We start from the raw sequence: 27,044 nt of genomic DNA, 5'->3' as shown, positions 1-27,044 counted from the left end.
CGAAGCGGCCCCGGCGGCGCGGCGCTCCCGGGGCTCCGGTGCTTGGCGTGGCCGCGGGGCTCGGTGCGGGGCGGCGGGGGCGCGGGGCCGGCGCGCGCCGGGCCAGGAGTGACCGCAGGGTCCCCGGGCGGCCTCCGCCGCGCTCGGCTTCGCCGCCGCGACCCGGCCGGGCCCGCACCCCGGAGCCGGCTCGGTCCGTGAGGCGGCCCGGGAGCAGGCGGGCGGCGCGGAGGATGCTGCGGGCCCGCGGCCGCGGGGAAGGCGCGGGCTCGGCCCAGTAGGCGCGCGGGGAGCCAGAGGCCCGGCCCGGCCCGCAGCCGATTCGGGCGGAGCGCCCAGCGCAGGCAGAGCCGCCCGGCCCGCCCGGCCCAGCGCCCGGCCCGCCATGTCCTCCGCCAGGTTCGACTCCTCGGACCGCTCGGCCTGGTACATGGGGCCCGTGTCTCGCCAGGAGGCGCAGACGCGGCTCCAGGGCCAGCGCCACGGCGTGTTCCTGGTGCGCGACTCGTCCACCTGCCCCGGGGACTACGTGCTGTCCGTGTCCGAGAACTCGCGGGTGTCCCACTACATCATCAATTCGCTGCCCAACCGCCGCTTCAAGATCGGGGACCAGGAGTTCGACCACCTGCCGGCCCTGCTGGAGTTCTACAAGATCCACTACCTGGACACCACCACGCTCATCGAGCCGGCGCCCAGGTGCGCGGAGGGCGCGTGCGGGCGGGGTCCGGGGCTGGACCCGGCTTCCTGTCCGGAGGGCGTTGCGGACGGAAGGCCGTGTCGGGATCTGGGCCGCTGTGCACCAGGGGGTGCGCCTCGAACGTGTGGAGCTGCGGGTGCCCGCGCTGAAAATGGACGCTCTTTGCCTCTCGTCACGTTTTCGGTGTGATTACCCTGCTGGGGCAGGGTTTTGTTGTTGTTTTTGAAACCCGTTTTGGACCACGGGTTGAGAATCTGAAGCTAGCTTGGCCTCCGCCCCCCCCCCCCCCCCCCCAGCAAGCACACCCAAGTTTGCACACCTTTCGAGGTCTCTGAAGTCCAGGGTAAGACCTCCTGGACTGCAGCCTTTGCGGCACTCCAGAGATGGAGATGCTTTAGCCGTTTAGAAACTGCGAATCTGTTGATACCCTGGTGCCAAGTTTGAAATAATTCAGGCATCTATTTTATAATACGTTAATGACAAAAATTGTAAAAGAAGGTGCTGGCTTCAACGGGGACTTTTTTTTCTTCTTCTTCTTAACAGTGTCCCCCCCCAAGCTTGACCATTCACAGACTGGAAATCCATTTGGTTGAATTCCAAGGAGGAGCGAGGCTAGAATGTTACTAAGGGAAATTTTTGAGTGGCACTCATCTTAATTCTATCCCGGCTGAATTTCAGATGTACTTTTTGTATTAGGCTTAATGAGCTAGTAGCTATTTTTAAGTTAACCCAGAGTGACACCAAGCATTAGGCATCCTCTTTTTCATTCGATTATTTGTCTTTATCAGTATTTTGCTAGAGTTTTATTTAAATTACGCCAAATTTGAGCTGAAGAGACTGCCTAGAATTTTTCAGGTAAAAGGTATTTTCCTGCCTAGTGTAGTTGTTAAGCGTCTGTTTAGAGAGGGCAGGGTGCTGGCGCAGGCTTTGCAATAGGAGGTGCTCCTGGCTTCAGAGGCTCTCTGACAGGGTACTCCTCTGAGCGCTAAACCTTCAAAGCTTTTGTGTTAAGTAAGGCGCGCCCGCCGGGTGCCTCAGTATTGCTTCTGTGGAGCAGAGAGAGAGGAGACACAAAGCCTTGACGGTAAAACGACTTTGAGATTAACTGTCCAACTAAGGGGACTTTAAACACTGGGAGAAAGTGATTCTACATCAGATACTGTATAACAAAGGTCTAGACACCAAGAACCTGATTGGTGAAACCTCCAGGTCCCCGAAGACCCTGGTGGTGGAGTCAACTCTCTGCAGAATGTAACTCCAAAATAACGGGTTGGAGAGACTCAGAACCCACCGTGATGAGATTTTAAATACCTGTTTAAGTGAATTACTTTCTAGCTTGTGAAGGTGAAGTATGTTGTTAATTTCGGGCATTTAGTAGGCAGTGCTGTGTGCCAGGTGTTGTGCTTACTTGGAGGTGACAACTACTGTCATGCGGCTGTGCGTGAATAACCCGACCCCATTGTGGGTGCAGAAGAAGGAATGTGCCGCAGCGGCCTCCCACTTCCCGCAGAAACGACCGCAGACTTCCCCTTCCCGCTCTTCCAAGACGCCCTGGTAGCTTTCCGTGTGTGGTCCCTGACCTCACCCCTCTCATCCTTCCTTTAGTGCGGTGGGCTCCTTCCTGGGAGCCAGCCCTGCACACCCACACACCTTAACACCTGCAGACCTCTGCCCCCTTCGCCTCAGCTTCGGCCCTTCCTGCGGCGCCTGACTCCACCCGCTCCTCACCTGCAGAAATCCTCCCTATGGTCCCAGGGCCTGTCCCTGACCCTCCCCCTTGAGTTCAGCTCTGATTGCTTCTCCTCTGTGCCAGCGGCCCTAGGCGTTTTGCTGTGGTGTAGTTTGTCCTTTTCCCTGGTGTCTCCAAGGGCTGTCACAGTGCTGGTTGGATTAGATCCTGGCTGGATTTACTTTGTTACGCTGAATCTGGGTTGCCTCTCCCGAGGCTGCAGTTCACAGATTTTGTTTGATGTGTTACTCACCTGCTGTGGAAGGCTAGGCCAGGCAAACCTTGGCCAAGTGCAGAAACCAGGGTGATGCATTTTCACGCCCCAGAGAGGAAAAAGTGGTTTAGCTGTCTTAGGCCTCAAAACTGAGCTCCTGAAGCCAAAGTTTCATGCCCCTTGGCTAATAGTTTTTTTTTTTTTTTGGGGGGGGGGGGTGTTTGCTTAGTGAAAGGTCACAACTGTATGACTTCCTCAGAATTTTAGGACTGGTGCTTGTTTTGTGCTAGTTTGATCTTTTTTATTGGATTGTTCCTTAACTTTTAATTTTATATTTTTATTCCAATTTTACAGGAGAATTATATCCCAGTGATAGGTACTGGGAAAGAGGGGTGAAGGACATGCTTTCTCCGTCATGAAACTTACATTTTGGTAGAGGAGACAGATTGAAAAGTAGAAAAATAAAATACTTACAAGATTTGTGAATGCTATGAAGGAAATCAGTCTACTAGAGGATCTAGTAGAAGGGACTTACCTGAGGCGGTGAGGTCAGAGAAAGCTTGAAACTGCAGAAGGGGGGAGGAGCAAGGCTTGGGTGAGAAGGGGAGAGCTTCTGCGGAGTCCTGGGGTGGGGGAGACCGCAGCGTGCTGGGAGTGTGGCCCTTGGTGATGCGGCTCTAGAAGAAGAGTTTAGACGTGTGATGGTCAGAGGAAGGCCATGGGGTGGCATGGAAGGGATTTGACGCTGGGAAGTGACCAGGGGCTGTTACTGCAGTCCAGGTCAGAATGGTGGTGACTGATGAGTCGTCCGTCTGTCTGTCCATCGTAGAGACATTACATAGACTGACTGACGGCTGTGGCTTGGAGATAAGTGGCTGATGGGAGCGGGGAATGATGGAGAAGAGACGGAGATGACTTGGTATGCTTGTAGTTGTCTGTCCTCTAGATTATCTCGTTAGTTGTCTTTTGAGTTCGTCTGTGGTATTCATTTCTGTCTTAGATGTTAAATTTAAACACGGAAGGCATGTCAGTGGCTTTTGATTTTTGAATGACCCTAAAGGATTCTCTTTCAGCGTATGGTGTAATTTTTATGTTAAAAATCATTTAATAAACAGAAACCTTGTGGTTTTTCATCTCCATCTTTGAGTATAGACATTTAAAGATTCTGTTTATTAAGTTATAGTTATGATTCAGGTAGGCTACTATCTTTTTGTTTGTTTCTGTTTTAATAGAGGCTATTTCCAGTCTGACAACAGAGTGTTTCAAGTTTCTCAGTGGATTTAGTTTAAATATGAAATACATTTTCCCATGGTTGAGAAAATTGAAAGTGTGTTTTGCGTAGCTTGCTTTGCTTATAAAATTTTCCATTTCCAGCTTATGTAGCTATATGACGGCTGGGAGGAGAATCATGAGAAGTAAAAACTGAAAAACGGAGGCAAGTTGACCCATAGAGAGAACCCTGGTTTTTCACTCCGCAGACATCGCTCATTGCCTGTGCTGGTAACACGGAACTGACTCTGACTCAGCAGTCCCTGTCATGCCCTTGAGGAGCTTCCTGGTTACTGAGACTTTATTTTGAAGGCCACTGCCCTCTGATACTGTCAGTAGCTGTGGGAGGGCAGGGAGAGGATGCACAGCCTAACCTAAGCAACTGGATGGGACCCTCACACCTGAGCCACAGAGGCCGTGCCCTGTGGGACGGGAGGGACCCCAGGTAGCATGGCCTCGCCTCCTCCCACAGCCCCTGTCTGAATAGTTAAGTGAACTTTTGAATTAGGAGTGGGGGGTGGACTAACAGTGGTTTCCATTAGCATGGAATTCAGCACCGGATACACTTGTGAGTTTCTTCTTACCACTAGTTTAAATCACCGAAGTTGGGTTTAGATGGGATACGTAAATGTCATCACACAGGGAGTGGAATCTCGCCCAGGTGAGAATTGTGTTCTCATGGCATGTGAAGTGCTGGTAGCCATTTGATTTGTGACCTTTCCCTTGTTTAAGACTCAAATTCAGAGAACTTTTATCTAGGAAAGAATTCTCTTGATCTGGACAGTTGGGCTAGACTGTTTCTAAGGTCCTTCAGGCGAAGATGTTTTAGTTTCCTCTGATAAGCAGAAGGGGCCAGGTGGCTGTGAGTGGGAGTTCAGATGATCCTCCCGTTGGAGCTGAGACCTGACAAGTAAGGTGGGGCCCCCAGGCACGTGACAGCCTGGAAGCGCGGCCAAGGGTGAGTTGAGAGGTGGTGAGGTGAAGAGGCTTGGGCCGCACACCAGGTGGCAAGTGGGATTTCCTTGTCTGTGTAACAGATTTAACCTGGGCTTAGGGGAGATGCTTCCCTGTGTCTTTGGCATTTTAGTTTTAGCAGGAATTTCGGTATGTTGAGGCCTGCTCTATCCAAAGCCCAATACTAGACTCAAGTCATGTAATAGAAGTAAACCACAGCCCTAGCCTTTGAGAGGCTCAGTATACTGAACACATGAAAATAGAATACCACGGGAGCTTGAAAGCAAGGTTGGTCAGCTAAAGGGTCAGGCAGGGCCTGGAAGAGAAAGTGCTCTCTGAACTGGTTCTTGAAGGATGAGAACAAGTGTATGAGGTAGAGGAGGTGCTGCGAAAGGCACAGGTGTGGTTCGTGAGGGGAGGGGCTGGGCATGGGGAGGGAAGAATGCTGAACTGTGAAGGGCCTCTGTGCTTTGTACGTGAGTTTAGCCATGGGATCCTGCTAAAGTTTTTAAGAAGAGGATTGTCGTGGTCGCTTTTACGTTTCAGAAGCTGCTCTGGTGCGGGCGGGGTGGAGAGGGTCTGGAGCGTGCGGTTAGTTAAGGGCTGCTGCAGGAAGAGGGACTGTGAGAAGCTGCACTGAGATCTCACGCGTTGGGAACATAAGGTGGAAGCCAGGGGCCTTCGCTGGGCAGTTGCTTGTAGGTGAGGGGAGAGCTGTGGCTTCAGGGATGCTTGAACGGTGCCTCTGATTGAAAGGATGGAGAGGAGGGGTGGGAGGAAGGGCACGGTGGTTTTCAACAGTGAAGCCAGGCGGGGTTCAGCAATCTGAAGGGTTTGTTATCGAGGAGAGACTTGGGGGCCAAATACATAGATTTGGGTCTAAGCTTCGGTGGAATCCGCAGAATGAGCAGAGGCAGAGGAGCTGCGGACGGAGGTGGAGGGGCAGCCGCAGGCACGGAGGGAGAGCCATGGGTGAAAGTGAAGCCAGGGATGCAGGGAGGGTCCTCAGTGCTCAGGGCCGCCAAGGGGTAAGGAGGTTACCTGCCTGAAGCACTCTGGCCAGGCGGAGACTTAGCCAGTCTTGTTGGAATTGATTCTTTTATCATCTGTTTTGTTTTCCAACTTTTTATTGTGACATCTTTCACATGTACACGAGATTGTGTGTATACATGTACATAATAAGGAAAATCTTCCATATCCATGTCAGCCCCTTTGAAAAACTAGAACAGGGCCTTTGACACTCTCTCCTGCCAGGAGCTGATTGGGTTGCATCCTCAGCATGAATGAGGTGATTGTAGGCGTAGGAGGCATTAAAGCTGAAGTTTAAAGAAAATGTTTTATCTGTGGTCTGTGTGTGCAGCTGAGGACGCTTTTAACCGAAGGAATGAGGAGCGTCTTCCCAGGTGGGAGAGCGAGAGAGGGGGAGGGAGAGGGAGAAGCTTGGGTCTGGTGTGCTTGATGGGCTTGGGAAACTGTGTGTGTGCTGGGTGCTATTTTCAGTCCTGATCAAGGAACAAATTGCGAAATGATTGAGAAACAATGAATTGTTCCAGTTTTACGTTTCCTATTTCTTTGGGCAGTGGGGTCTCATATGTTAAGTGTTTCTGACCTGGCACCATCATGCTTTCATCTCTGCCGTGGGACTAATGTGTGATTTGCAGGGAATTTTGATGAATACATGAGTTTTGGGGGTTTTTTTTAAGGGTTTTTTGTTTGTTTTCTATTACTTTGTATTTTTTTTTAATATTTTTTGGCTGTGTTGGGTCTTCGTTGCTGCACGCAGGCTTTCTCTAGTTGTGGTGAGCGGGAGCGACTCTTAGTTGCTGTGCATGGGCTCTAAGCTTGCAGGCATCGTAGCTGTGGCGCACGGGCTTCGCTGCTCCGCGGCGTGTGGGATCTTCCTGGACCAGGGCTCAAACCTGCGTCCCCTGCTTCGGCAGGCAGATTCTTAACCACTGCGCCACCAGGGAAATCCTGAATAGGTGAGTTTGAGCACATGGGGAGTGGAGGGCTTTGAATTTGTCAGGGGTGTGGCTGGGAGGTTGATTTCACGTCATTTCGGGATGTCGGTGCGTGTACCGAATCAGGAAAGCAGCCCCTGGTCACGGTAGCAGCAGTGGTGGGGAGAGTGTAAGCTGTCCCCACGCTCTGTCAGGTCTGCACAAGCCCCCTCCCCAGCTGGTTTCATAAGGGCCAGCGGTCAGCACTTGACGTGCTCTGAGCCCTGCGGTCCCCGTCCCCGTCCCTCGGCGCTGCCCTTGTGCTGTAGAGGCATCCGCAGACCATCCGCAAGCGCTCCGGCCTGGCTGCCTTTTCACACCTTGTGTGCGAAACCAGCCGGTAGTTTTTGTGTGGCGTGTGGGAGCTGAGAACGGTCATTCCTTTTGTAAGGGTTATATGAAAAGGAGACTATGTGACAGAGGCCACGGGCAGCCGGCGGGCCTGGGGCGCGGCCAGCCCTGCCCGCAGTGTGCCGGCCTCGCGAGCTGTGGGGACGCTGGGGAGGGCGCGTTAGCACCCGCGGGCCTCCAGTCTTCTTCCCACGTGGAACCAGAACCTGTGAGCTTGTCTTCCCGGAATCTTCCAGCTGTGAAGGGGGCTGGTCTTTGGCCTTTTGGGCATCATCCCCTTGCCTGTTCTCCTGACCCTTAGCAGAACCTGACCCCGTCAGCTTCCGCCGTGACACATGAGTGACACTTGGTGTTCTTATTTGCCCTACAGTCTCTGCCGCTACCAAGTTTGCAGTCTTTTGAGAGCAGGCACTTGGTTCTAACTCATCGTTTGTCCCCCAAGTTCTTAGTCTGTAATAAGGCCCGGTGGGTCCCTGGGCAAGTGGACGTCATCCGTGTTAATCCTCACTGAAGCTGTGCAAGTGTCCTCACGGTCTGTGGAGCTGCTTTTAACTTTCAACTGTATAAACAGTAACATCCCCCTTGGAGGAGTTTGCCGGGGAACCGAGTGCGCGCTAGGTGAAGTATCTGAGATTTGTGTGGTGTGGCCCACGCTGTCACGGAATCTCTGCAGCCTCTGAGTTAGGAAGAGCGGTGGGGGTGAGGCGCTGACGGGCTCCTCGGCGCCGCCCGGAGCTGTTGGGGGGGTTTCACACACGCGTCACCTCTCAGACTCCTGGGAGACCCGGGGCCCGTCCCTGCGCCGCCAGCGGAGCGGCTGAGCGGAGGACTGGGTGCAGATGCGTGTGGGGCGCGTCGTCCCTCCCGGGACTGCCCTGAGGGTTCAGTAATGCAGTGTCCGCCGAGACTGCAGACAGTGCCCACGGAGGTGCGGGCGTCAGCCTCGTGCTCGTTCTGTGCCTGCTCGCTCTTCGCTCTTCGCTGTGCGGGTGCGGAGCAGCCTGCCGCGTAGCTGTCAGGTTGTTAATGAGTAATAAGGCCTTTGAGGTTTTAAATCGAGCTCCGGACCACCAGGGTGTCCTGACTGCTGTGCAGCGAGTCATTTACATTCAGAAGATGCACGTTTTGCCAAATTACAGACTGCCTCCTGGAGAGTAGTGTGGCAACATGTACCCAGGGCTGCGAAAGTGCTCTTTTTCTTTACTCTGGGAGTCTAGGCTTTACAGGAAATACAGTGCAGGGAAATTGAGCTCAAAAGAGTGTGTGAAGATGGTGACAGAGGAAGAAGAACCATCTGGAAACACAGGGGTGCTTGTCTGCAGCAGGCTCACCGGTGCAGCGAGAGCAGGGAAGTGGGGAGACACAGAGCTGCGCACGGGACTCTCTAGAAAGAAAGTCTCTAGAAGGAAAGTCCTAAAGTAGGGAGCGGGGAGGGAGGGAGGAGGGAGGGAGAACTGCAGCTACCTTAGGGCGGGAACTGCGAGATTTTGTTCTCTTTTGTTTTTCCTTTTTTGCTGAATGTTATAATGGTGACACTTTTTTAAAAGGAAACTTTTTAAAAAATTTATTAAAATGCTTCAAAATAGGAGATCATGTTGTTATATGAAATAACTTTTTAGGTCATTAATTGGGGGAAAGAAAGGGAATGGCCATGATCTCCTCCGAAATTAAACAGCCATAGTTGGTGGTGACGCAGGTATGTGTCCCGTCCTGGCATTCTCCCTCAGACTGTTCCAGAACCAGGCTTGCTCTGCAGGCAGTCACCCCCTAGAGAGGTGGAGACTCCGGGTGAAGTTATGCTGGTGTACATTCTGTGCTTCAAAAAAGTTAAGGGGAGGAAACGCTAACAGCAAAATAGTTTTTCCCCAAACTTCATGTATTCGCAACTTTCCAGAACACTTCTCAGGTGAAGAGAGATCTCTGTACTTCTCTTGCGGAAGGGGGTGTTCCCGGCGGGATGTTCCTGCAGGGAAGAGTCTGCTTTTCTCACATACTCTGGGTGGTGCCACACGTGCAGGACTGACTCACCGGGGACTTCTGAGCTCGGGCGGCCAGGGCGTGATGCTTAGGGGAGAGCTCTCACCTCTGAGCTGTTCCGTGAAGACATTCACGTTTTCATTTTGAGGCTCAGATGATGATTCCTGTACAAGATGCAATATGGGTTTTTGTTTTTGTTTTTTAATTGTACTGCAAGTATATACTCCCTTTTCCGATTTTTATATGTTGAGGGGCGCAGAGGCCTTTGTCATCTTCTCTCTGGTGCCCGGGGAAGTGTGCAGGACACATGCCCTAGATTAGGACCAGGAGGAAGAGGGTGTGGTGGTTGTGATGGGCCTGAGGAAGGCGGCAGCTGAACTTACTGGAGATTTAAAAATAATTTTAAAAATTCGGTCCAGGTGTCTGTATGTATAAACAAAAGCTTCCTATGAAACAAGAGATGGGGGGTGCTGTGCACCTGACGTTGACATTCCGTTTATCAACTTGCATGGCATCGCAAGCTACAGAGCGTAAGCCACTGTGACAGAGCCTTCTTAATGACTGAGAATATGGGGAGGCAAATAATTCATTATGGAGTTAAGTGGTTTATTTAAAAAGTTCGACAGACACCGGTATAGAGTGAGAGCTTTCTCTTAGAGTGATCTTCTTTCTCTCTAAAGGTATCCGAGCCCCCCGATGGGGTCTGTGTCAGCACCCAGCCTGCCTGCAGCAGAAGAAAATCTGGAATACGTACGGACTCTCTATGATTTTCCCGGGAACGATGCCGAAGACCTGCCCTTTAAGAAGGGTGAGATCCTGGTGATTATAGAGAAGCCGGAGGAACAGTGGTGGAGTGCCCGGAACAAGGATGGCCGGGTGGGGATGATTCCCGTCCCGTACGTGGAAAAGCTGGTGAGGTCCTCGCCGCACGGAAAGCACGGGAATAGGAATTCCAACAGTTATGGGATCCCGGAGCCTGCGCACGCGTACGCGCAGCCTCAGACCACGGCTCCTCTGCCTGCCGTTGCCAGCACTCCTGGGGCAGCGGTCAACCCTTTGCCATCCACACAGAATGGACCTGTCTTTGCAAAAGCAATTCAGAAAAGAGTGCCCTGTGCTTATGACAAGACCGCCCTGGCGTTAGAGGTAAAATCTACTAAGGCTCATTCTCGGGGTCCTTGACACTGTGTTTGTTTTTTTGGCTGCAACTGGCGGGCATCCTACTTCCCTGACCAGGGATTGAACCCATGCCCTCAGCAGTGGAAGCGCAGAGTCCTAACCACTGGACTGCCCGAGAATTCCCTAAAAATGCATATTTTTAGAAGAATGGTCCCATACATTTTTTGGTCATTTTACTGATGTATAAATTACATAAAATGAGGTGGGCCCTAAATATTATTGTGTTAGAATGTGGGATTTGGTGCCACAGTTCCCAGCTCTTTCATTTATTGATAACTTTTGAAAATGGTCTGTGACCACACACTGCCATGCAAGTATCATTATAATATGATTACGGTTCTGTACTCTTCCTTAGTGTTGTGACGTCGCGTGTGTGTTAGAGAAACTGAGATTAAGGCATCGCTTGTTCCATGTGTGTTCGACCCGAGGTCCCAGTAGGGCAGAGCTGGGAGGCAGCCCTGGTGCATGGCAGGGGCATGACGTCGTGGGGCCTGTTTCTTCAGAGCAGCCTGCCCTCAGGTTCCAAGGGAGCTGTGATTTTCGTGTGTGTTTTTTCACGGGTATCCTTAGGTTTTTGTGGACCAGGAGTAATACCCACGTGAACTACGCCTGGAGGTTTGGTTCAGAGTCCAAGGTTACCTCTCCCTCTCACATTGGCTCTAAAGAAGGAGCGTTGGAGGCCTGCGGCGGGACCGGGGCTTTTGTGCTTCCCAGTGGAGGAACGGGAGAGGAACCAGGCGAGGCTCCCTCCTCAGATGGAGGCCTGGCTGAGCAGGCCTACTGGCCTTTCACCCCTAGAGACCTGCCCCGCACACCGCAGCACCCTCAAATAGCTTGGGGGGTTCCGGGCTCTGAATACCTTCCAGTTTGCTGAGTAGTTTCAGACTCTGGGAGCACTAGCGCAGCTGTAGTGTCCTGGTGGGAACAGGGAGCTAGGTTTCAGAGTTGCGTTGTGCCGCTGACTGTTGGCACACTGGGGTGAGCTCCTGGGGTCCAGGCTCCCAGTCAGAACGGCAAGCCCTGTGAAGGAAGTCAGGAAGTGGGTTCTCACCTGAGCCAGGGTGTAAAGCCTCGCTCCCTTCAGGACGCCTGCGTGTTGACACTCTGGCTCTGAGAGCTCCTGTGTGTTCCCTGGAGTGTGCATGGGGGGTCGTAGAGGGGTCACTCGGAGCCTGGGGAGCGGATGCCTGGGTAGGTGCCTCAGGGAGACCAGGGTGAGGAGAAGGAGCCCGGTTTGTGAAGCACGTTTGAAGGTAACCCATCTTCTTGGCCGTTACGCTGCGCTTCTCGTCTCAGGCCCCAGAGACGGGTCTCCACTCCCAAGCCTCCTCCTGATAGCAGCCCAGCCGTGTCAGCCTTGTGCGAGGCCGCCTTAGGGGATTCAGCGAGAGAGGGTCAGTGGACCCAAGAAATAGACCTTTGCCAAATTCCACTTCATGGTGTTTCCTGTTCTGTGTGTTTAAATGAGATTCTCTGCCATGCCGTAAATAAGTATTTCTGTGAACTGTGTTATCTTCTAAAGCCGGTGCCTGCCTGATCTTGTTAAAAATAACCCTCTTGGGGCTGTTGCAATTAGGTTACCAGGAAAAGTATTAAAATTAAAAGAAGAAAGGTGAGACAAGTAGGACAGAATGTGCCAGTAACAGAAGCTTCGCTCTTCCCCTTGAGATGGTGTTACGGAGTGAGGATGGTTCGCAAGCATTTTCATAACCCTTGAGGTCTGCAAGAACGTCCCTGCGTGTGGAGAGAACTTTAGGAGAGGTCTTCATTCAGACTCTGTGCTGTCCTGCTCACCTCTTTTCAGGAAGCAAGTTGGTCCTTGGGATTTGGTTTGAAGGGGAAGCTTCCCGTACCTTTGGTGGGGCAGGGCTGGGAGGGCTCCTGGGAAGCAGGTCAGGCCCACAGGAGTGTTCTCAGTGGGAGAGGTGGCGCAGGCCTTTCTAAGGGTAGGTCTTTGGCAGAGGAGAATGTTTGGAACAGGGGTGCTGTGGTCATTACAAAATAACCTGCAGTCCAGGCTGTGTCCTCTCAGCTGTTCCTGGTGTGGTCTTGGGCACCTTCCTCCAACTCTCTGAGCCTGAAAGGCACCCGGGCTCTGCAAGTTGATGTACGCTTGTGAATCATCCTTTCATGCCTCCAGCCTGTGAGGGGTGCCCTGTAGGGTCCTGCCACCCAGTGAAAGCTTCGAGGCAGTAACCCGCATTGTGGTACGTGAGCTGATAACACAGAGTAGGCAGGAGGGGGGATGTAGGAGACGGGAGTGTGGCTGCGTGTGGGTCTGGGACAGCTTCCTGCAGGAGGTGACCCTTGAACTGAGTTTTGAAGGATGACTGGAAGGTAGCTGGGTGAAGTGGGAGGAGGCGTGCCTGGCAGAGGGAAGGGCTTGTGAGAGCGGGAGGACACCACTGCATAGCTGCAGGTCAGCGAGCATGCTGGGTGTATTGGGACAGAAGGCAGCGGCGTGAGCGTGCGCTGCGGCTGCGTCGCCCGAGGGCTGAGCGGAGGAGGGGAACGTTCTCTGGTGGCCTTCGTGCCACTTTCCCACAGCTGTTGAAAGTTCTGACGTTTGTGAGTGGGCAGTTGATCTTTCTGTGGATTGATGGTTAAGTAACTTAGAGCAAATGCTCGCGTGCCCCGATAATAATACGAGTCTCACACTCATATTCCAGTATCCTTTCCTGAGTAGAAGAGAAAGGGAGACATTTGTCAGCACCTGCAGAGGTGTACTTACCCTGCACACGCACAGCTGGGGCACTTGCTGTGTCCAGGAGTCTGCGTGGAGCCGCACCTGTGGTGGGGGCTGAGGGGCTAAGGTGCAGTGAGGCGTGGAGGCAGTGGGGACGGGTCAGTGGGAGTCGAGGGGGGCACGTGGGGGGTCCCTAGGGCGTTCAGTCTGTCTTCCTGATGCTTCAGCCTCGCCGTGGACACCTCCAGAACCATCCCCTCCTCCCGCAGGGGTTTCCCAGGGCCTGCATGCGGGTGCGGCAGGGAGCCGCGCAGAGGCCGCCCTGGTGGAACCCGCGACGGTCTCGCCCCGCGGTGTCTGCTCCGCCAGGGAGAAACCAGCTGCCGCGTCCCCGTCCTGTGCCTGCCTCGCCCAGGGTTTGGACCTCAGCGTGGGGCCCCCCAGTTGTCCCTCTGGAGGTTTGGTTTGTTGGCTTTGGTTTGGTTCTGTGGTCTTACCCACGCGTGTGCGTCTGTCTTACCCTGATCGCGGCGCGCAGCGCGTGGATTCCCCCCCCCCCCCCCGGTTTCATGTTAACGGCCGGCTCTATTCATAAAGGCACGACCCAGAGCCTCTCTGGAGCCGCCCCGTGTGAAGCTGGTCTGGCGCAGCCCGCCCCTGACGGAGCCCACGCTGCATTCCGGGCCCCGCGTTCCATTCTAAACCCTCACAGACCATCTCTCTGCTGACGGCGTCCAGAGTTGCGTCCAGGTTTGATCTCAGGCTCACCTGTCATGTTTGGTAGAGTTTGCCATCATCCCTGTTGGAACAAACCCCTTGAGACCGGACCCTCCGTGAGCCTGCCCGCGTCCTGTGGTGCAGCTCCCTGTGGCGGGCGACCAGCCCTGGACTGCTGCTGCTTGCCCGCGTGTGTGGTCCGCGCGTGGATACCTGTCTCCGTCAGCACGAGGGCATGCTGTCGTCTGTGTGAGCTTCCCGGCGTGCTCGAGAAACCTGCTCGTTACTCCCATCGGGGTCCTCTGCAGACACCGCAGATGTGGAATTGCATCTGGTCTCAATCTTTTGAGTTGACCTTGCTGAGGCCCGCAGCACCACTTCCTTCAGTGACTGGCCTACCATTTCCAGATTTCTGCTTCCACCGGTTGACTCTAATTCGTTGGTTAGAGTTAAATTCACGTTGGCGGTTTCTCCATCGCTGCCCCTACGTATGGAGAGGAAGTCGTCTAGAAAGCGAATCCAGGTCTCCTCAGTGCTGGTCGCGTTCGTAAGCTCTCAGGGACTGGCCGTGGGTTCCCCTGGCTGGAGTCGTAGGCCCACAGCGAGGTCGGGTCTGCACGGGGCGGAGGCACAGCCTCCCAGCGGGAGGGGCTGCTCCGTCTCAGCATGTGGCCTCCTCGCCGGGGCTCGTCAGAGATGCCCATGGGCGCGCCCACCTCCCTCAGGGCTTCGCTTAGGGCTGCGGGCCCCTCCCCCACCCTCTGCCGTTGGCGTCGTGTGACTTGGCCTTAACAGCATCCAGTTTTAGCAGTTCTGTACCCAAGGTGACATTTTTTTTTCTCGTAGCATATCATCTTCTCATTGGTTTGTGAAGTAGAGAAGATTGCTCTTAAAAGGGTTTTGTTCCTCTTTCTTATATGTAAGTTGGGTGGGAGTACCGTGAGATCGGGGGCCCCGGTGTGGTTCAGACGAGGCCTGCCCAGCCTGGTCGGCGTGCTGGCCTCCGTTCTCTGTGTGTGGTGGTCGCTGCTGTGTGAGGAGAACTGTCAGCTGGGGGCTCACGGAGAGTATTTTACTTAGTGCTCATAGCGGCCCCGTCTTGTGCGCTTAGAGCTTGAGGTTTGTGCCATTCGCTGACAGTCTCACAGTCGGTTTGTGGCAGAGCTAGGACTCAGCCCACAGTCTGTCTTTAAACAGCGTTATTGAGATGAAATTCACATATCATACATTTAAATTTACCCACTTAAAGTGTGCAACTCAGTGGTCTTTGGCATGTCACGTTATTCATTTTTTTTAAATTGTGGTGAAGTGTGCATAACAGAATTTGCCCTTTTTAAGCGTACAGTTCAGTGGCATTAATTGCATTTACAGTGTTGTGTAATTATCACCACTATCTGTTCCTAAAACTTTCTCATCACCCGAAACAGAAACTCTGTCACCATGAAGTAGAAACTGCCCACCCCCTCTCCCGAGGCGCCGGTAACCTCTCATCCGCTCTCTGTCTGTGTGAACTTGCCTGTTCTGGACACCTCGCGTACTAGAATCATCCGGACCGCACTCGTGCTCCGGACCTGGCGTGTCTCCCAGAGCATGCTGTGTCAGGGTTAGCTGTGTTACAGTGAGCACCTGCGTTCTTCTGAGGGCCACGTGAAGTGCTGTGGTGTGGGAGCCCACGTTCTGTGGACGCGCTCCCTGGCTGATGGTCCTCAGAGCTGCTCCACCTTTTGGTTATTGCGGACAGTGTTATGAGCGTTTACGCGCCAGTGTGTGTTTGGATGCCTGTTTCCAGTTCTCTCGGGCGTGTGCCTAACAGTGACGTTGCTGGGTAGCTCTGTGTTTAGCTTTGGAGGTCAGCCAGGCTGTGTTCCATGGCGGCTGCAGCCTTTACAACCCCGCGGGCAAGTCACAGGGTCACAGTTCTCCGCAGCCGCATCAACACCTGTCATGTCCCTTCTTTTTAAAATCATAGCCATCCTGCTGTCTGTAGAGCGGCGTCTCGTAGTTTTGGTTTGCATTTCCGCAATTACTAATTTTGTGAAGTGTCTTCAAAGTCCTGTGCATCTTGGCCATTTTTACATCTCCTTTGGAGAAATATCTGTTCAAGACCTTTGCCTGTTTTTAGTTGGGGCTGCTTGGCTCTCGTTTTTGGGTTTTAGGAGGCCTTAGTATATTTTGGATACTAAACGCATCAGAGATACGATTCTTTTTTTTTTTTTTCTTTTTTTCGTACATACATCTTTATTGGATTGTAATTGCTTTGCAGTGCTGTGCTAGTTTCTGCTGTACAGCAAAGTGACTCAGCTATATGTATACATAAATATTTTTTCCCATTTTGTAGGTGGTCTTTGCACTTTCTTGTTGGGGGACTTTAATGCACGTTGTTGATTTTGATGAACTCCATCTTATCTGTTTTATCTTTTGCTGCTCATGCTTTTGATGTCATGTCTAAGAACCCATTGCCAAATTCAGATTCATGAAGATTTACCCCTGTGTTTTCTTTTAAGAGTTTATGGCTTTAGCTTCACATTCAGGTCGTTTATCCATTTTGAATTAATCTTTGTACGTGGGTTGATGTAGGTGTCCAGGTTCTTTTGCAGGTAGGAAATCTAGCTGTACCAGTACCATTTGTTGAAGAAATTGTTTTTGCCCCGCTGAATGAACTTGGCACCTTTTTCAAAAATCAGTTGGCCAGGGAACTCCCTGGCGGTTCAGTGGTTAGACTTTGCGCTTCCGTTGCAGGGGCCGTGGGTTCCGTCCCTGGTCAGGTGAGGAAGAGCCCACCAGCCGCATGACTTGGCCAAACAAACAAACAAAACAAAACCAGTTGTCCAGAGAGTGTGAGTTTATTTATGAATTCTCAGTTCTGTTCCATTGGTCCGTGTGTCTGTGTGCCAGGACCACACTGCTCTGACTTGCAGAGCTTTATGTAGGGGGCTTGAGGTCAGGAAGTACCAGTCCTCCAACTTGATTGATCTTTCTCAAGATTGCTTGGGCTCTTCGGCACGCCTTGTGAGGCTGTATGAATTTGAGGGTCAGCTTTTTCATTTCTGGAAAAACAAAGCTGTTAGAATTTTGATAGAAATCATGTAGAATTTGTGAATCACTTTGGGTGGTGTTGGCATCTTGAAAATATTAAGTCTTCTATCCATGAACACAGGATGTCTATTTATGTAAGTCTTCTTTAATTTCCTTTGGCAGTGTTTTGTAAATTTTTGGTGTACAAATCTGTCACCTTGGTTAACTTTATTCCTGGTTATTTTACTCTTTTAGATGCTATTGTAAATGCAATTGCATTCTTTGTGGGGGCGGGGGGGGGGTTGTTTTGTTTGTTTTTCACCACAAAGCCTGTGGGATCTCAGTTCCCCAACCAGGGATTGAACCTGGGCCATAGCAGTGAAGGTGCCAAGTCCTAACCACTAGGAAACCAGGGAATTCCCTGGAATTGCATTCTCTCTCTTTTCTTTTTTTTTGATTGATTGATTTATTTTTGGCTGTATTCGGTCTTCCTTGCGGTGCATGGGCATCTCATTGTGGTGGCTTCTCTTGTTGCAGAGCACGGGCTCTAGGCACGCAGGCTTCAGTAGTTGTGGCTTGTGGGCTCTAGAGCACAGGCTCAGTAGTTGTGACGCACGGGCTTCATTGCTCCGCGGCATGTGGGATCTTCCTGGACCAGGGATTGAACCTGTGTCCCCTGCATTGGCAGGCAGGTTCTTAACCACTGCACCACCAGGGAAGCCCCTGATCTTATTATTGAGGAGACTGATGGGGGAGCAGACAGCTGCTGCGGCAGCCAGTGCTGGCAGGAGAGAATTGGCAGGGGGCGGGTGGGATGTTCTGGCACCTTCCTCTCATCCCCCTGTTGTCTTCCTCGCTGCTTGGGGCCCTTCGCAGTGGCTTATCGGACCCCGAGTCTCCAGGCCGGGCCCTCATCTCCTCTCTCTAACATGGCATCCGTTCCATCCCCCGTCGGCTTTGAGAGGACCCTGTTCCTGACAGGGTGGAAAACCTGCTTCAGTGCCTGCTCCTCTGTGCTGGTTCCAGTCCTCCCCGGAACCAGCCAGAGGGCAGGGACAGCCAGCAGGGGTGTGAGCGTGGGGTGGGTGCTGGGGCTGCTCAGGCATCTCTGTGCCAACAGCAGCTGCCATTCACTTCGCTGGGTGTTCTGGGTAACGGTTCCATGTAGTGCTTCCTTCAATTATTGTGAGAACCTTCCAAAGTCAAAAGGAAACTGAGACCTGGACAACTTGAACAGTTTGTCACGGTGATGTGGCCCTGACAGTAGTAGGACCAGGACATTGGTCCAGCCCTGCCCCACTCCAGAGGTCACAGCGTGAATCACCGCATGGTGCCGCCTTAAACCTGCTTTAAGCTTACCTCCTGCTCTTGGAGATCTTAGATCTTAGTTTTAGGTGTGTCCTGAGTACACGGTGCAGAATCCAGCCCGGCTCCTGCAGCGGCTGCCCGAGCTCTTCCTGGTCCCGTGGCGGCTGTGCAGCTTCATGAGGCCCTTCCTGGGAGCGGGGCTTGTCCTTCAGATGTTTGCCTTTGGTCAGGGTTGCTTATGTTTCCTCAGTTGTGGAAGCAGACCAGAGGTCCACGGTTTCTCAGGACCAGCTTGGCGGTGCTGGGCAGTAGCCTGGAACGTGGGGATTTTTTTGTTTTTATTTTGTTTTTAATTTTATTTATTTATTTATTGGCTGCGTTGGGTCTCCGTTGCTGCACATTGGCTTTCTCTGGTTGTGGTGCGCAGGCTCCTCTCGGCGGTGGCTTCTCTTGCTGCAGAGCATCGGCTCTAGGCACGTGGGCTTCAGTAGTTGTGGCTCACGGGCTTCGTTGCTCCGCGGCATGTGGGATCATCCTGGACCAGGGATCGAACCCGTGTGCCCTGCATTGGCAGGCGGATTCTCAACCACTGCGTCACCAGGGACGTCCCTGGAACGTGGTTTTTAACACGTCGGGCTGCGCAGTTGTGTGGTTGCATTTCCAGTCCGCCATGTCCCTGCATCTGTCACACAGCCCATCTCTGGGGAAGAGCTGGGCGGGTTTGGGAAACTGAAAGGAAGCCAGTGTGGTGGGGGTGGTGGTCAGAGATGGGAAGAGTCGGGAGCCAGAGGAGGCAGAGCCTCGGAGACGGGAGTTTGAGCGTTGCTCTCGAGCAGAGAGGTGGAGTTGGGGGTTCGGAGGCGGAGCAGCGACCCAGTCCTCTGTATGTTTTCGAAAGGCCTGTCTTCTGCGGTCCTTAGGCCCTTGTGCCTACCACCTTTGTCCTCAGGACCTCCTGCTTGCTCAGCCACCTGCCTCCAGCATGTGCGGGCGGCAGCCTGTCGTTTCTTCTCTCTTTTCCTTGATTCTGCAGACTTCCTTGCAAAGTTTACAAGAGCCCTGCAAAAATGAGGAAAGCCAGCCCCCTCTTTCTGAGAGTGCTGTGGTGGGTGGTGGGGAGCGGGGTGGGGCCTCCCCGGGGCGAGTCTGTCAGAATCCTGGAGGAGGAGGCGCCCGGCCTTGCTTTCCCAAGGGCCAGATGGGAAGTGCCCCCTGCAGGGAGCGAGAGGGAGGCAGTCTCCTGCTTCTGGTCCCTAGAGCATCAGCAGGAGGGGACTGGCCTGGCCTTTGGCCTGGGCCCCAGGAGTTCCTTGGTGGTAGGTGGGGGTCAGGCTTGGGGAGAGGAAGGGTTGAGAGCTGCGCTGAGTGGCCAGGGTGGCGGGGGATGGAAGGTGGCTGGGCTGGTGCAGCCAGGCAGTGAGAGGCTAGGGGGACCCGACCAGAGGACGGGGCCTTAGCAGGAGGTCTCAGCCTGTTCCTGGCCCCCAGACTGGAGGGATAAGCTCACCCAGGATGTGGGAGAGGGACCAGGTTTTCAGAAAGGTGAGGCTTTTTCTTCCACATTTATCAAACATGAGCTAAGGCAGGCTGAGTTGACAAACTTTACAAAATGTATGCTCTCTGGGCATCTGGAGTCCAGTGGATGATAGAAAAGACATAGATAAAAGACAGAATTCCCAAATTGTTTTTTGTAGGATATCAAATGGGTGGAGCAAGCGGAAACCTCAGTCTTGGGGAGCAGCCTGTGGTCGGGACATCTGCTGGCAGCACCCATCAGCCCAGACTGCATATCTGTGTTTCACTTTAGTCTCAGCTGTCCTTGCCTCAGTCTTTTTTTTTTTTTTTTTTTTTAAGCATCTTGTCAGTTGGATCTGGCTCTGAGTGCAAGCCTGCCCGCAGACTGCCCAGGGGCCCTCGGCCATCGTCCCCTTGCCCCGCGGACTCCCCCTGCCCCCCCGGGCATGCGCTCCCCTGGTCCCTGTCCCTTAGCTCACGGCGCCTGCTCCGCAGGCACGTACCCGCACACGCTGTTGTTTGTCCTTGTCTTTTCTTGTACTTGTTTCAGTACATTGACTATATTGTATTTTCCGTAAGTTAATTTGTAGTGATCTCAATAGTTTTATATCCATGAACTTTCATTTCTTTCCTATTTCATTATTTTAAAAATAAAGACAGCAGTCATTTCCTTAGCTGAAAAGGAAATGAGGAAAGAACAGGCTCCTGTGTTGGAGCGAGAGGCTGCCCAGTGAGGCCCCCACATCAGCGGCCTTGCGCTCCAGACGCGAGACAGCGGGTTCCCGCACCGCAGGCACGAAGAGGCCGCGCGTCTGGGGGAGCTTGGAGTGGGGGCAGCTGCAGGGCCCGGCTTGTAGTATCCCAGCAGCTCCAGCCTGCAGACAGTTCTCTCTGCTCACCTAGGCCCCATCTAAATTTTTGTGTTGTTTCATCTCACGTCTCAAGTTTGTGCTTAAATATTTGTTTTAATGGAAGAAGACAGATTAGACACCGGTCATGACTGCAGTCTCCGTGATTGGCTCCCAGCTCTGCGGCTTCTGCACGGTCTCCACTGCAGCCCCAGCGTCCCGCCTGCAGGAGAGCTTTCCTGGGCTCACGTCTGGCACGTGTCTTGACCGGAGGCAGCAGCGTGGTCATGATCAGGGCTTTCCTCGTCTGTGAGTTCCGTATGGTAGGAAGATAACACACAGATGGCAAAGCTGCATCTCTGCTACACGTCAGAGAACATGGATGTTTTCTTAATTATCAGAAGCATTGCTGTGGTTATCTAGTTATGAATAAGAAAGACATTTCCTTTCTGCCGTCTGTGAATAAAAATGTTGTCGCTGGGAGAAAGGGAGCAGCACTTGAACTCCAAGCACTGATCGTAAAACAGTCTGCATTTTAGAAGTCTGCTAAAGACATTTTAAAGCTTAATTGTTATATTAAATCAGTTTATTCTTTCCCCCCAATTTTTTTTATTTCCTTTTAAGGCAAAATAAGAGAAAACATGTCTTCAGTTGTGTTTTTTTTTTCCACTGAAGTATTTTGCAACTAATTTTTATACAAGTCTTAAAATAGAATTATCAGTTGTTAACCTTCAAGTTTTAATTGTTCCACCAACTTAGGTGTGGCAGTGAAGTGGTGACACAAGTTTGAAAATAATTATAATAATTTAATTTATAAATACACAGTTAGCTTTTTTTTTTTTTTTTCTTTTTTAATTGGCTGCGTTGGGTCTTTGTTGCTGTGCATGGGCTTTCTCTAGTTGTGGCAAGTAGGGGCTACTCTTCATTGTAGTGCGCAGGCTCCTAATTGCCGTGTCTTCTCTTGTTGTGGAGCACAGGTTCTAGGTGCGTGGGCTTCAGTAGCTGCGCCACACAGGCTCAGTAGTTGTGGCTCATGGGCTCTAGAGCACAGGCTCAGTAGTTATGGCACACGGGCTTAGTTGCTCCGCGGCATGTGAGATCTTCCTGGACCAGGGATCGAACCTGTGTCCCCAGCATTGGCAGGTGGATTCTTAACCACTGCGCCACCAGGGAAGTCCTGTGGTTAGCTTTTTAAACCTTGTTTTTCTCACATACACATCTAGTACTTGCCTACAAAAATCCGAATACTGTAGAACGTTTATTTTTGTCTTAAAACTTTTCGTTATATAAAATCTAATTCTTAATTCCTGGACTAACTCTGCAAGCCATCTTAAAGTTGAATTTGTTGTTTTCCTAAATAAAAGGGGATAACTTTTTTTTTCTGTTGTCATCTTGGCAAATACTCCTGAGTTAAGCTGGTTTCCACAAGGCAAGAGGTCCATTTGGTAATAGCACTGTTGTCCATGCAGTAGGTTTGGGGAGTCAAGCAGTTGGTGTGCTGGGTCTGTGCATCCCGGTGAGCAAGTTGGGTGCTGAGGTCAGCAGGGCAGGGTGTGGGGGGACCTCAGGGCAGGGACGGGACGTCAGGGCAGAGGCTGGCTGGGGGGCTGAGAGGTCCTCGTGGGCCCCAGCCTGGCCCCCGCTCCAGCCTGCCTTTCAGGAAAGAGGGTGGGGTGTGTGGAGGGTCAGGGGTGAGCCCTGCAGGGAGAAGGCTCTGAAACGGCAGCCACAGGGCCAGGTTCCTGACCCGCAGCGTCTGCTGAATCAGACTCTGGCCCTGCAGCAGCTGCGGGGGGCGTGTTTCCTTGTCCATCCCCAGCTCTTCCCCAGCCTGAGTCTTCTCAGGACGAGATCGCCACGTGGACAGAGTGTTGGGGGCAGGGGCGGGGACAGCGTTCCGTCGTCTGCTTCCTGCTGGCATCACCTCAGCACCACGTCTTCCACGCGGGGAGCAATGTGGTGTCCTGGTGCTTCCTTACAAGTGGCTCGTCTCCTTGTGGGGACCAGGAGTCTCTTCGCGTCTGGAGCTTGGTCCTCTGTTCAACGAGCTTTTCCGCATCTTAGACACAACAAGATGACTGGATTTAGAGCCCTGCATAAGAAATAATTCACAGTGTTTCAAAGGCAGCCTCCATTTTCTGGTTCTGCCTCAGAAAACATGCCTCCTTTCCTCAGGGACTGCCTGTAGCCTGCCTGCCCGGTTGCCTGCCCGCCAGGTTACCGGGGCAGGTGTGGCTCCGTCCTGGGCCCTGGCAGCTCTGGGACCCTTGCTCACTTCGGGCCAGCAGTCAGCTTGCCGGCCCAGTAGCTGTAGCAGAAGATGCCTTTTCCCACATGAAATATTGCATGGAACCCCAACATATGTCAGATTAAAAGTTTTTAATGTAAAGGTGTTTCGTAAGTTGAGATTGACCGGAATTAAGAATGCAGGGTGTGGGGGCAGAAGACATCGGAGAGAACATGAATGATAGGTGCGGTCTCGCGTTAGCCCCCCCCCCGACCAGCTCCTTTGGGAGTGTACTTTGTTGCGAGTGGTGAGAGGTTTCCTTTGCCCTTGACCTCGCTATTCTGGGGGTCCTTCCGTCAGACGTGCGGGGTGGAAGCGTCACCCGAGGACAGCGCGAGAGCCGCAGCAGCAGGCGGCCCGGGTGATGGGGCGGGAGCTCCCCTGGCGGCTTCTGGTTGTAACTTATAAAACACACATCTGCGAGGATGAAGTCCCAGCCTGGCATCCACTGGAGCTTCAGGCACCAGCTCAGAGCCCCGTGGGTCTGCAGACAAATGGAAAACCACACCCGAGTCCAGATCGCTGCCTCCCCTGGGTGAACGGAGCAGCCCGAAGGGTGCCCGGCCTCTGGCCGAGGGTAGGGCTCCTGCCGCCCTGCACTGAAGGCTGGCTTCCTCCCCCCAGGCCCGGCCCACCGGGGGTGCCGCTGCGGGGGTGGTGGCAGTGGCAGCAGCTCCTTCCCGTGAGAGCGGGGAGACGGCTTCGTGTTGACGGCTCTCGTGTGCGTTGAGCTGTTCGCCCATTCTTTGCCATTGGAGTTAGTAGCCACTTTGAGGGGGTAGGAGGCTGCCTCAGAGTGCGTTCTCACAGCAGAGCAGAAGCACCCTGGGCTCGTTGGTGGCACTTGTGTCTGTGTCATGGCCTGATTTTAGGTCTAAGCACTGAGAAGAATGAGTGAGCCCCGAGGACAGAATGTGTCAGTACCTGTCGGTGGAAAAGCACGTGTGGTCTGGTTCTCGGAGACGCTACTTCATCTTCTTTCTGCCCTCGCAGGTGGGCGACGTCGTGAGAGTGACGAGGATGAACATCAACGGGCAGTGGGAAGGCGAGGTGAACGGGCGCAAAGGGCTCTTCCCCTTCACCCACGTCAGGATCATCGACCCCCAGAGCCCGGAGGAGAGCGAGTGACGCTGCTGCCTGCTCGTCCTGCCCCCCACGCGCCCCCACGCGGGAGGCGTCCTCTCGGGCGGGTCACACGCGCTGCTGACGTCCAGCTTCTGCAGCGGGCCGCCTCCCCCATCGGAATGCTCGGGGGGGCGCCCGGCATTTGTATCATAGTCGTGTCGTCAAAGAGTAGCTGATTTTAGAGTCTTCGGATCACGAACTGGAAACATGGGTGGATGCAGGCAAGCGGGAAGAGGCGCTGAGAACAGGGCTCCCTTCTGGCCGGCGCCGCGCCTGTCCCCGGGCTGCCCGCGGGTCCCTGCCGCTGGGAGCCCCGAGCGGTGCCGTCGCCGGCGTGGGACCCTTCGGAAGAGGGACGTCTGCCCTAAATTCCCCGCGTCTGGCTTTTCTTTTCTTTCTTTTTTCTTTTTTCCCCTCTGTTGTTTGGTTTGGTTTTAGATGACTTAATTAATTAGACTTGTGTGTTCTGAACAGGTTTTTAAGGAGCAGGTTAGATTTTGTGGTGAGACGAGGGATGCCACGTGCCCCTGAAGCCGCTGTGACTGCAGGAGCCCGAGACGCGGAGCCCTGAGGCAGAGGCCTGTATGTCTCGGTTGCCGGGAGTACCTTGCATTGCCAGATGGCAGACAGCCGCCGCCACCCAGCCGCTGCGGGCGTCCGAGCTGCGTGCACGGCCTCTTGGACGACGTCCCCAGGGCCGGCAGAGTGGCGGTGATTCACCTCGTTGGCGAGAGACGGGAGGCGTGCCTGGCCGGCTTCCTGTCCAGCCCTTCAGTGAGTGCGCCCCTTGAAAGTATAGGACCCCAGTTTCCTTAAAAAGTCATTGAATTCACTCATGAATCTTTACGTTCCTCGCGCTGAGGCCCAGGGCGGCCTGCTCTGCAGGCTCCGCAGGCTCCTGGGAGAGACGTGCCCTCGTGCTGCCTCCGCGGCCGTGTCTGCCCCACTCTCCAGCGCGACGCTGAGGCTCTGCGCCGGGGTGGCTGCATCTGATGTCTAATCGAGTGTGTCGCGAACCATTACTGATTTGATGTGAAGGTTTCCCTGTCGGCTGCACGAGGCCTGTTCACGTGCGCCAGCCGGCACCCGAGTGTGACAGATCCCGCGTCCGCGGCGCACGGCCAGCTGGAGTTGTGGAACCTTCGTGCAGTTCAGTGTGCCCTCCTCCTGGGCCCTGGTGAAGACCGGCCTCAGCAGAGAATGTGTCCAGCAGCTCTGGGGGTGTGGCCGCAGCGTGATACGGAACGGTCCTCCCTGAGCATCTGCTATACCTCGGCCCCGGCTCCCAGGGGTCTTGGGGTCTGAGGCTCAGAGCAGTTATTCTGGTGACAGAACCAGCAAGGCCACCATGTTTCAATTTTTCTTTAATCTCGTTCCGTCAGGTTGGTAAGCGTCATGTTAGAGAATCCTGGGAGTGTTCAGGTGGCCGCGTCCCCGTGTGGCTCTCCTGGGAAGGGCGTCCCTGAGGGCCCCTCCGCCCAGTGAGCGCTGTGGCTGCCTCTAGCTCCCCAGTGCCCGCCCGTTGCCGTCGCCTCCTGTCCTGAGCCTGGCCCAGCCTCGCCCCACGGCGCGTGGCATGTGTGTGGCAGGGTCCCTGCCCTCTGCCTGGGGGTGACGCCTGCCCTGTCGCCTGTAACCCGGTACCTGAGGGGGTCCGTCCCAGAAGGGGGGGGCATGTGCCTTGTCCAGAGAGGGCACACACCCTGAGGCTTTGTTAAACCACATTCTACCGAGAGGCTGGGCAGCGTTTGATGGCAGTAGTTGGCTCAAGTACAAGAAGCATGTGGCCTTTTGGAAAGCAAGGTTCCCCTGCAGCCGTGTCTGCTGACAGTAGACAGCGGGGTGCCTGCAGGATCTGAACACACTGAACACCTAGGTTTCTCCCAGGGGCGTCTCTTCAGTCCTTCAGCCCAGGTGCACGTCTCCAGGGCTGCCCCGGAGCCCAAGATGAGGTGAGCCTTGAGCTCTGAGCTCGAGGTGTGTGCCAAAAGCAGTACCTTTTGGACTTAGAACCTTGTGAGTTTTTTAATCAGGTAGGGGAATTTTTTTTTTCACACTAAATATACAAGAAACAGCCCCCTGCCTCGGCGTTGGGCCTGGGCTCCCCAGGGGTCTGGGAAGGCTCTGCTTCAGAAAGCGACTCAGAGCTTCCCTCCTGGCGGCTTCCTCTGAGGACTGTCCTCTGTTGCTACTTGCGCTGCTCTGCTGTGTGTCACTTAAACCGTGGGCAAGAGAGCAAATGATGTGCTAAAGGCATTTGACAGTTGGATTAAAAACTTCTCCTGCGAAGGGGGTCATGCCTGTCACCCCTGCCGCGGTGCCGCCGCCCGGCCACGCAGCTAACCAAGAGGAGGCCGTGTGGACGGGCTGCCCTGGGATGGCTCTGTCACCCGGACGGGACCCTGAGAGGGAGGGCGGCCAGCTGCTGCCTCCCGGGCCCGAGCATCGGCCTGTGCGGACTTCCTGCTCCAGCTCTTTACGCACCAGGCAGCCGGGCCGGCGGCCGCTGCTCTTGTAACATTTGCTCAGAAGAATACGAACATTCTATTTTTGAAAAGGGGTGGTGTTTTTGTGCCAGGTGTTTATAATTTAACCCTTTAATATTATGCTCATTAACCTTAAAATGAGTGAACCCTGATTGTTTTCACACCGAACCTGAGACACCCCCGAGCTCGCCCTCAGCCTGCAGCCGGGGGGCCGGAGGCCTGCATCCCCCCGTGGCTGCGCTGGGGGTGGCCCAGCAGCGGCCGAGCTGGGCGTGCGCTCGCGGAGGGAGAGGGCAGTCCTCTGAGACAGGGTCGCGGCCTCTGCGGGGGGAGCAGTGGCCTTGCTTCTGGATGGTCTTCACTGTGTGTTTCAAAACGACAACAACGCAACACAAAACTCTTTTGACCTGTAACTTAAAGATCGTAAACTTCAGGCAATAATATTTTCTGTGTAGCTTTTAAAATTATTTTTGGGGATCATAGCTTGTTTTATTTTGTGCTATAAAATTAACAGTATTAAATGACTTATATTCTTAGAATACATGGAGTGTCTTTTCTTAACAGATCAGTGCCTTTTTATTTTTGTATTCCATTTTACGTTACTGGTCCCGGCATCAGACCCTTGTTTCCATGGCCTGTTTGTACATTGTCTCAATAAAACTTGCATCAGCCAGTGGTGGCAGCGGC

The 27,044-nt window shown here is 53.6% G+C and overlaps 1 protein-coding gene across 1 annotated transcript; it reads left to right on the top strand.

Moving 5' to 3' along the window:
- CRKL (CRK like proto-oncogene, adaptor protein) lies at window positions 1–27,044 on the top strand. The gene is made up of 3 exons (XM_057744099.1): window positions 1–696; window positions 9,872–10,337; window positions 23,740–27,044. The coding sequence occupies exons 1-3, from the start codon at window positions 386–388 to the stop codon at window positions 23,872–23,874; spliced, it is 912 nt and encodes a 303-aa protein (XP_057600082.1). The 5' UTR covers window positions 1–385; the 3' UTR covers window positions 23,875–27,044.

The sequence above is a fragment of the Hippopotamus amphibius genome, chromosome 8 (genome assembly GCF_030028045.1).
Source record: "Hippopotamus amphibius kiboko isolate mHipAmp2 chromosome 8, mHipAmp2.hap2, whole genome shotgun sequence".
Lineage (NCBI taxonomy): Eukaryota > Metazoa > Chordata > Mammalia > Artiodactyla > Hippopotamidae > Hippopotamus > Hippopotamus amphibius.
The sequence above is the reverse complement of the archived record's forward strand: the minus strand, read 5'-3'. Positions and strand labels throughout refer to the sequence as shown.

Bases quoted from the DNA above. Each gene is read 5' to 3' on its own strand.
- CRKL (XM_057744099.1), top strand. From the start codon at position 386: ATGTCCTCCGCCAGGTTCGACTCCTCGGACCGCTCGGCCTGGTACATG. The intron at 697-9,871 runs GTGCGCGGAGGG...TTCTCTCTAAAG, and splicing joins CTCATCGAGCCGGCGCCCAG to GTATCCGAGCCCCCCGATGG. The intron at 10,338-23,739 runs GTAAAATCTACT...CTGCCCTCGCAG, and splicing joins AGACCGCCCTGGCGTTAGAG to GTGGGCGACGTCGTGAGAGT.